The sequence below is a fragment of the Xenopus tropicalis genome, chromosome 2 (assembly GCF_000004195.4).
Source record: "Xenopus tropicalis strain Nigerian chromosome 2, UCB_Xtro_10.0, whole genome shotgun sequence".
In the NCBI taxonomy this organism is placed as follows: Eukaryota; Metazoa; Chordata; class Amphibia; order Anura; family Pipidae; genus Xenopus; species Xenopus tropicalis.
In genome coordinates, this window is record NC_030678.2 from 34,584,117 (window position 1) to 34,594,514 (window position 10,398).

General features: G+C 41.7%; 1 protein-coding gene across 2 annotated transcripts; it reads right to left on the reverse strand.

Annotated features, from left to right (window-relative positions):
• LOC101733641 (coronin-6-like) lies at window positions 1–7,454 on the reverse strand. Of its 2 annotated transcripts, XR_004221251.1 has the most exons (4): window positions 7,084–7,454; window positions 6,410–6,555; window positions 4,622–4,678; window positions 1–2,288 (listed from the first exon to the last, which is right to left on the reverse strand). XR_004221251.1 is itself a non-coding variant. In XM_031896674.1 (3 exons), exons 1-3 carry the CDS (start codon window positions 7,153–7,155, stop codon window positions 2,156–2,158), a joined length of 351 nt encoding a protein of 116 aa, XP_031752534.1. In that variant the 5' UTR covers window positions 7,156–7,452; the 3' UTR covers window positions 1–2,155. The 2 variants fall into 2 exon arrangements, 1 of the variants encoding a protein (XP_031752534.1); XM_031896674.1 differs by lacking the exon at window positions 4,622–4,678 and having other exon boundaries at window positions 7,084–7,452.
• Window positions 7,455–10,398: the final 2,944 nt, after the last annotated feature.

The window sequence follows — 10,398 nt, forward strand, 5'->3', positions numbered from 1 at the left end:
TAATATTATATAAAGATGGTTTATTCTGATGAAAGTATCCCTTTAAGCTGTAGCTCTTCATACAGTAGCCTGTCCCTGTACCTAGACATCTGTAATTGTGCAAAGCAACGGAACAACAATTTCTGAAGCACTACTGCAATTAATATTTGAAGGTTAATACAACAGCTGTGCCAGGTTTGCTCTCATTCTAGTGTCCCATAGCAACCAGTCACCATATACTGGCCTGCTGAGTGGTTGCTATGGGTTACTAGAATAGGCACAAACTTCTGCAATTTTTTTAACTGTTATTATTCTAAGGATGAAGTGAGTAGTAAGGATTTGGCTCCACGTTCCACAACCTCCATAAATAATGCACAGCAAATCAGTGTAGACACTCTGCAGCCGGACCCGCATTAATCTGTGCAGCAATGCAAAAAGAAATTGCTAACTGGCAGCCTGCATAGATAGGCAGCTTTATAATTCCAATGCACAAACATCTGGATACATTATACTGCTGTATAAAGACACCATACAGCCATAAAAACCTACAAACCTTTGGGTATTGGCTAACAATAAAACTGTAACCCCCTCAGTCAATCTCCTGTGCCCTTTCATTGTTCCTACGTGTGATTATACAGCAGCGCTAACTTAAATAAGAAAAACGGAATAAGACCAGCAAGGAAAAAAAATAGAACTGTATGTGCTTCTAATACAGTGTCACTACTAGGTCCAAGAAACATGGCTTGGTGGTGGGGGCTTGCATACAAATGTGGTTTTAGTTTTGCTCAGTCCAGACTGCTCAGTCTCCCCTCCATCATGTAAAGCACTGGCCTCTCGTCGTGTGGATGCTGCAGATAAATGCTTAAGTGCTTTTAAACTTTTCTTCTGTCATTTTGTTCCTTTGGATAAAAGGTAGCCCCAAGCAAAGGCCCCTGGAGGCACATCTACAATGAAGCTTCTTTGGAGCAAGAGTATTAGTTGGGGATGTCCTTTTGGAGTCCCTGTAATGGCTCCTACCCCCCTGGAGAGCATGATCAGGGTGTACTTCTTAGGAGGGGAGGACAAGAGGTTTCTTCTAGTGCATTCTGAACCAGCTGGGCTGACCTTAGGCTTTTTTGCCTCAAGCTGTGCCATTGGAAAGTTCAAGCAGCAGGTTTTCTAGGTCGGAGATACGTTTCTCCTGGGACTCAACTGTGGCTCTCAAGCTCTTGATTTCTTCTAGTAGATCCTCAAGGGAAACACGGTGTCAAAGGAGTAACACAGAATTCAGTGAATAGAACATGTATGTATTTAAAGCTACTTAAGTTACTTCTTTTCGTTTTTATAACTATAAAGTGCCCTCTTTACTTTTACAGACCATGTAGGAATGTATAGCAAAACGGCAATGCCTATTCATGTGAACCTGGCCAGTTTAGGCTGAGATAATGCTACAGATCTACAGCAGGTTTGGGATCATATAGCCTGGCATGGACTATAAACCAGTTTCTATAGCAAAAAAGGGAAAGTTGTGCACACCTCTAAATTAGACAGAGACAAGAGGGCCTCAGCACTCATTATCAGTATATATAGGACATTATCCCATTCTGTGCTTTCAGCTACAAAGAAATCCTTAAGTAACCCAGAAAGCATGTAAGTTGCAGGTAAAACTCAGTCAATGTGCAAAATGTGTAATGAAGCAATAGGATTCTTAATGAATCAGATAAAAGTGAGTATAGGACTGACCAGACCAGGGATGGCTGATGTAGTTGGTCAGGTTAAAGTATATTGCAATATATGGACAAACAATCCCTGTTTTGCTTAAAGGGGAGGGTATTTCTTAGTAGCTTAATGCACAGAATGTCTTAATACCCTATATATTTTGATAATGGGTGCGTGCAGAGGATCTCGTCTCTCTCTAGATAAACCACTGCCCATTCTCTTTGTAAGGCCCCACTGAACAGAGCCAATTGTGTTTAGAGGCGCCATTAAACTAATTTTAATGCCCCATTAAACAAATATCTCTTTATTTTGTATGACAGAATATTTTATGAATAATAAAAGGAGGATGACACTGCTGGATTACACACACTGCAGACTTACAGAAAACCAGCATCGCAAGATGAGTAACTTCTTCGTGGTCCAGTTGGAGGCTTGTTATCTAGAATGTTTTTCTTGTTGACTTTCAACTCCCTGTTCTTTAAGGGGGTATAACCGTCCCTAAGAGATACAAGAATAGGATCTGCGTCTTGTCCTGAAAACCATTCCTCAGCCTCAAGTGCCGGTTCAGGTCCGGGTGTGTCTGGATACAAATCATCCTGGAAGAGGTCTGACTGTAGGAACGAGAGCACAAAACCATTAAAAGAGCAATAAGCATACAGAGGCACACAGCAAAGGGGAAGGGGTTGTAGAGATATATTTGCAGTAAAGCAATTAATATTAAGGGAGCACCCCCATTAATCAACAAGCCATAGGAAGGTGTGCAGGGTCCAAGGTACAGAGACTACTTATATTGCACCTTCCCTTCCGGAACATCTGAAATCCAGTTCCAAAATTAAAACATAACTTTTATTGTAATACCAGATTAAAAATAAAAGAACTAAAAAAAGTGCTTAACTAAACAAATATAAAAATATTAAAACTGACAGTTAAGGCAGAGCCAAATCGCTGACATTGCCTATAGAGGTGAGTATACATTATATGAAGAAACCACAACCGAGTGTGTAGTGAGGCTGATACTCCAACTCAGTTGGTCGCTATTACCCAGCCAAGTAAGGTGAGATGGTAGGGTGGTGTGGGGAGTGGGTATAAGGTGGTATATTAAGGGTAAGTGATAACAGGTGACAAGTCTGGCAGAGCACTCACCAGGATTCACTCTGTTATCAATCAGGCAAATATGATCCTCCCATTGTATCCAATGCCCACCAAAATTCATGTGCCCCCTTCCTCATGTTAGCAGCATCAAAGAGTCCTGCCTAACTGCACCTAAATATGTGCCTGATGCGAGTTGTGCCCTCTATACTACAGGGCTTTGTCACAGGCAAGTGTGTTGTTTGCATAGCACTTATATTTATCGCCAATCAGGTATGTGAAACGTACAAATGTACCAATGAAGGAGTGACGCCTCACAGTAGAGGCAAAAAAAAAAAAAGATTTGACACATCTCATAATAAACAGACCATGGCTGAGAGGAGGCTGAACCAAGCTAGTGAAACCACTAAAGCTAGTCCACAAATAAATCACTAGGATTGAGGATACTGTACCACACATATGGAAATATACAAAAGAAATTCTGGAAACTAATCTCAAAGAGCTCCACTAAAATTCCAATTATGAGGGTTTAGCCTATAGCAGGCTAAAGCTCAGCCACTGGGTTTTTAAAGCAGAAATCAGTTTAATAGCTGACCAGATTTTTGTTTTTATTTTTAAACACCTGATAAAAACTCTTAACTTAATTAGATTTTTTATTTTTTTAATAAATAATAAAAATGTATTATATCTAATAAAATTCCCAACTACAGACCAGTTTCACCACTCTTTGGGCTCAATAGTTTAACACAGGATTTTCTAAACTGCTAGTGTAGAGACAGGCGTGTGGATCCAAATGTAAACCAAGGAGGGTGAGGAGACTGCCTCGTACATATGCAAATAAACACAAGGAATTCTGGGAACTAACTCCAAAGGGCTCCAATAAAATTCCAATTACATGAATTTACCCTGTAGGCTAAAGCTGGCTTTACACGTACCAATAAAATCACACAAAACTTACTACTGTACGACTTTTGGACCGTGCGTATTCAAATCTGCGCCTGTATTGTGAATCTGACGAGATCCTTGGGGGACCTACAATGGGAGTCACTTTCGTACGATTGGTGTCTGCCAACTATTCATGTTCAGAACATCCTCCCATTTGTTATTTTTTGGGCTTTATCCTACAATTTCAATCTGAATGTTAGTGTCAGATGGTTGCATTAAAAAATACGATTGATATCCGTTCGCCAGAAGACTAAAATCTGAATGTGTATGTCCAGCTTAGAGTTAACCCACTGGGTTTTTAATGCCTAAAGGTCCCCATACACGGTAAGATCCACTCGTTTGGCGAGATCGCCAAGCAAGCGGATCTTCCCCCGATATCCCCATCTACGGGTGGGCGATATCAGGGAGTTTGAAGTTTAAAAAAAAAAATAATCCGAATGTTGGCCCTGGGCGGCAATGGGGCAGTCGGTTCGGGGACCGCATCAACGAGCCAATGCGGCCCCCAATCCGACTGAATCTTTTAACCTGGCCGATCGATATCTGGCCAATTTCAGGCCAGATATCGTTTGGCCAGCCCGCTCGTTTCTGCCCCTACATGGGCAGATAAGCTGCCGAGTCAGTCCAAGGGACCGCTATCGGCAGCTTCTATCGGCCCATGTATGGGGACCTTAAGAGACCTCACACAGATTTAATGTAAAATTATATACTGGACCCTTAAGTGAGTTCTAATGCCAGGACTGTATTAGACACAAAATCAGTTAGGTCTGTGAAGACCCAAAGTGCAATTATAATGTCATTGTGGCACAATTGCTAGTACCTGTACATTTGGCAAGGGGGGAGAGGAAAGCACTGAGGCTGTAGGGAGAGGAGAGTTTGCAGTTATAAGACATGAGGGACATTCAGCCTGTACCTTTCGTGGCACGGTCATGACAATCGGCTCACATTTCCTTTCATGTAGCTTGAAAACCTGCAGAAATCAAACTGACTTTATTACTAAGTGTATAGCAAGGAAGGCATTGCTGATTATATCGGTCTCTTGAAATTGAGTTTGTCATTTCCGTACACTTATTGGCCCTGTGCAGAGGGAAACTTGGAACTGAATTTGGAGATTTTTTTTTTTTAATGTTACTCTTAATTCATACCTATTAATGGTAAAACGCTACACGTTTCACTCTCTGATTGATCTTTCATCTACGCACACAGTGTGTCTCTCAAGCAAATCTCCTTGATTTTACCCCAGTGGGCTCTGTTATAAACCTCGCCCTAAAACACAACAGGATCCAGATTGAAAGCAATCTTTATTTTAGACAATAAAAGTTTGTATAAAGAAGTGTTAAACCCTGCTACTGTCCACTTGGTGCCTTCAGTGTATCAGAAAACCTTAATTCCCTTGTAAGACCTTGTGAGTTAAGGTGGCCATACACGGGCCGACTATAGCTGCCGATATCGGTCCCTTGGACCGATTCGGCAGCTAATCGGCCCGTGTATGGGGAGAGCAGAGCGGCCTGGCCGACCGATATCTGGCCTGAAATTGGCCAGATCTCGATCGGCCAGGTTAGAAAATCTGGTCGGATCGGGGACCGCATCGGCTCGTTGATGCGGTCCCCGATCCGACTGCCCCATTGCCGCCCACATAATCCGATCGTCTGGCCCCAGGGCCAAACGATCGGATTATTATTTTTTTTACCTAAATGGTCCCCGATATCGCCCACCCGTAGGTGGGGATATCGGGGGAAGATCCGCTCGCTTGGCGACATCGCCAAGCGAGCGGATCTGCTCGTGTATGGCCAGCTTAAGGCTGCTTTTCTGGCTGCTTCATCTGCTTTTTTTGTCATTGTGGCAGGAACTCACTGCACATCCACCTCTCCTTTGACAAAAGCATCTGCCACTGTAACCTTGGCATATTCCTCAAATCCTCTGTGTACAATTCCAAATACTAGTATTGTTTATGTGCAAGTGGTCAGCAAGGAGCTAAAAAGTAAGCAAAGGGTGTATAGCACTGTAGACAAATGGGGTAGTGCTTTGCAGTTTCATATTTGCACCATAACTAGGCTTGCTGAGGAAGGAATCTCCAAGCTCAACGAGTCCCTCTAGGGTCCTGTTATCTCCTTACTGAGGCCTACCAACATCCAGTCTAAAGAGGCCAAACTTTGGGATCCCTCACTTTTTATAAAGGACTCATCTTCCATCATTACTCTGGCTCAATAACACATCAATAACACATCCCTGCTACAGGGTATACGTTCCACTTATGCAGTAGGGTATAGTTAAGTGCTTTGCATTCCCTACAGGTGCTTTTTGGCCACAGAAAGTGACCAGCAAATAGTTTGTTGGTCGCTTCCTGTAGCTGAGAATAAATAGTTTGAGCACAACTTTTTTACCTTGCTGTATGAGGCTCCTCACTTACCAAACTTTGTAATTTTGCAATTACTGTACATAGTGATGCCCCCCAGGCACTGGATACTGGGGAATGGCGCTACACAACTAGACTCACATTACTGCATTTGTGCCTATTAAGGGAGTTCTCAGTGGCCTCATGCTGATGGAATGAGAGCAGTCCATAATAATAATGCTGGTATATATTCCAAAATCCATGCCTAATCCGTTTTCCTATATATGTGGCCTGAGTTTGTGGAGCCATCGCACTGCAATTTTGGTGCAATTCAAGGGAGTATAAGCTGTAAGGGATATAACTCACCTGGCTATTTCACATTTACTGACATCCAAACCCCTCTTTGGCATGAATCCCATTCCTCTTTGAGGCTCCTTACTGCTGTAAGTGCTTAGGTAGTGAACAAACGGGGCCTCGGCTGTTATCTCAAAGTAACGTATACTGCTGTCACCCTGGAAAAAGCAGCTTAATTGTCAAAATGAGGAATAAATGAATATTGACAAACATTTAAAAGGTGCATTTTCAGATACACAAGTACCCCTGCCCAGCAGCATCCCGTTAGAACTCTTTAGTAGCCTTTCTGTTACTGGTAATGATTAAGAAAACAAACAACCAGAACAAAGTATGTTCTAGGAATATCTATTCAGTGGTGGCCGGAGGTGGGTCATCTGCTTGCTATCTAGGGGGTGCAAGGCAGATTTGCTGCCAATAAATAAATCATTTTTCCTGCTGGGTGGGCTATGGTATTGATTTACACTTAAGCACTATAGTCTGTAACTAACTTGGACAGTCTGACAGACTGCACTGGAGACTGAGGTGAAGCCACATCACCAGCAACATGTGGGACATGGCCTTCCTAGAATTCCAAGCTTTCTGGATAATGGGTTTCTGGATAACAGATCCCATACCTGTACACTAATAAGAATCGTTTATAATTTCAAATTTTATGTCTAAACCCATAAGCAGAGGAGCAGACTTACCTTTCCACAGAGGTAGACAACGTTGGAGTCAGAGTCATAGAAAGGAAGCAACACTCCATTACTTGTGTCCATTTCTTGCAAGGCAATGGGTTCATCAAAGTTACTCTATTTGCAGAATAATAAAAGATGATTTAGAGCAAAGCATCACTTCCAGAAATGACACACGGGTTATCGTTGCACAGAATACACCTGTGCAACATGGCTGAGCACCCTACATGCTACATCCATGCGATCTTCTAATTGAATGGTCCTGCCTTAATTCCCTGTCCAATTAAACCTCTCTCATTTGGCATTAAGGTTAGTGCAGGGAGTTGTCCAACTTGTTTCCCTCCATCTTTTGTAGGACAACTGTTGTTACCAACTTTCTTTGACTTACTGATAAGCTACTAGGTTGACTTTCAACACAGCTAAAAACTATGTGTTGTTTTTTTTTGTTTTATCTGGCCCCTTTTTATAAATTCACCAGTTAAATTCTTATTGATTTTTTTGATCTTAGAGAATGGTTTTCAGCTCTTTACATCAGCTCATGTTTCCCTAGGTCTCACTTGTGGAAGGTATGAGGAGTTACTAATCTTTGAATAGGCAAATGCATCACATTGACTACGCTGGCACCAAACCGACCGGGTGCCCTAGGCAACCCGGTCGGCCACCTCGCCCCCCCGGGCTTTGGCAGTCCCGGGGGGTGCGATGGGTCATTGCCCCACCGCTAATGACAAGCTGCGGGGGCAATGACAAAGAAGGAGGACTATGGGTAGGCAGGAGAGGCTTCTGCTTGATGCCCCCTAATCGTTGCGCCCTAGGCAGCTGCCTCTTCTGCCTACCCCTAGTTCCGGCCCTGCCCACAGACATTACAGCAGCACTGCAACATGGGAAAAGCTGAACCCATTATTGCAAGTCAGCCCTGCAGCCAACAGCGCATGTTATAATAATGTTAACTGTAGAGGAAACCTTTTCACCATCAGCTCAATGACTAGGGATTGTGCTGAACATACATGTTGCCTATTGTTTTAATAAAGTGATGTATATTGTTTTTGTCATTTCTTGAATTAAACAATAAAATGTTCCTGTCCTGCGGTGTCACAGTTTAAATAATAAAATTAATTAATAAATAAACAGTCCATAGATAAGCCCTCTGTATAATGAACTAATAGAGTACTCATTTTCTACATTTGAATAAATTACCCTTTTTATAGGGGACAGAGGGGGGTGTTCAATTTTCCATTAAAGCTTTATAATAGTAAAAACACAGGAAAATAACAATTTGTTTAAATTAAAAGAATATGCAGAAGACATTCCCAGCACACATTTATTTTGCTCATATTAAGCAAGGTTGTATATATGAATATACTTCCTTTTGAAAGCTGAATTTATCTTGTTTATGTAGTGTTTGCTATTTCTGTCTCAAAAGTAAATGTCCCCGTTCTGTTCTTTCATTGGGATGATTCAAGAAAAACTAGGTTGTGTCATTGCTATGGCCTGAACTATTGGTTCCAGCAGAATAAGGGGCAGACTCTGTCTTCTGCAGCCAACAATGTCAGTCACAACTCCAGGGCAGTATTAGTACAAAGGGGCACGATGAAATGAAAATCCACACCCTGGGTAATACCCTCCCCACCTGCACCAACGTCTGCTCTAAGCAGTGCATTGTTCCTTTAGGTGGATGTGAAGTGGCATTCAGAAGAGTTCCACAGGGAGGAACAGCAATCAGAACAACCGATACCTGTACAGTAGGAATAGTGAGCACTGCTGCTGAACAGATGAATTCAGGTGTTGAGGGAAACCAACTGATGGCTTCACACTACAAATGTGATCCATGAGTAGCCTTGTAGTATGTGCTAAATTTAATTGCAAATCATTTTAAGCCCATATTTAATTGCAAAGAGTACAAAGACAAATATATCAAATGCTGAAACTGAAAAATGTTATATTTAGTATAAGTAAATCTAGAGCTTGCTGGGCAAATCCAGTTGCTGTAGATTTACGTATTCTAGATTTACTATGACCTGGTTGAATGAAAATCTTTATTGTCATATGAGAAATGTTATTGCTTTCTGATAAATCTGCTTATTTTTAATTTGATGCCATGCTGAGCATGTTTCCCACTGTGTTGTATCTCCTTTCCTTTAAACACACTTTTTTTTCTTTACATTTTTGGGGTTTTCTTTGTAGTATTTCCCTTCCCTAATGTGCCAAATGTTTTCAATGGGTGACAGGTCAGAACTGCAGGCAGGCAGTTTAGCACCCGGACTCTTTTACTCATGCTGCTGTAATACATGCAGAATGCAGGTTGTCATTGTCTTGCTGAAATAAGTCCCTGAAAAATGTTACCACTATATATCGTTTAGCATTGATGATGCCTTCCCAGATGTGCAAGCTCCCCAAGCCATGAGCGCTAATGCACCCCCATACCATAATGGATGCTGGCTTTTACACAGTGCACTTTGTCCTCTTCAGTGCAAAGTGATGCAGTATCCATGATTCCAAAAAGAATGTCAACTTTTGATTGGTCAGACCACAGGACAGTTTTCCACTTCACCTCAGTCCAACTTAAATGAGCTTGACCCAAAGAAGGCGGTGGGGTTCTGCATCACATTTATATTTGGTTTCATTGACAAGTTTGGTTTCATTGCACTGACGAGTTTTTGTTTCCATTTGTAGATGCTGCGACAACTGTGCCTAGTGGTTTTGGGATGTATTCCTGAGCCCATGCAGTCATTTCCACTACAGAATCGTGTCCCTTGTGTACAGAGATTTCTCCGGATTTGCTGAATCTTTTGATGACATTATGTAGTGTAGGTCCCAAATTCTTCACAATTCTTCATTAAGGAACGTTATTCTTAAATCACTGCAATATTTGCCTGGGCAGTGTTCCACAGAGCGGGGTACCCCTCCCCATCTTTACTTCTGAGAGGCCCAGCCTCTCTGGGATCTGCTCTTTTTATACCCAATCATATTACTGATTAATGTTACTGTTGCCAATGGGTGAGATGTTCCAACAGGTTTGGTTTTTTTTGCATTACACAACTTTTCCAGTTTTCTGTTGCCCCGTCCCAACTTTTTTGAAACATGCAACAAATTTCTCAATTTCAACATTAAAAATGTTACCTTTGTCCGATTTGCAGTCAAATATAGAGTTTTTGCAGATTTGCAAATCATCCCATTTTCTTTTTATTTAAATTTTATAAAGTGTCCCAAGCTTTTTGGAAACAGGCTTACAAGGAAAACTATCTTGTGCTGTTTATTTAAGGCAAAAGCAAAATATTTTCCCTTTAACAATGAAACCATTGAAAAACATAAGATTACCAGTGGCCAGGG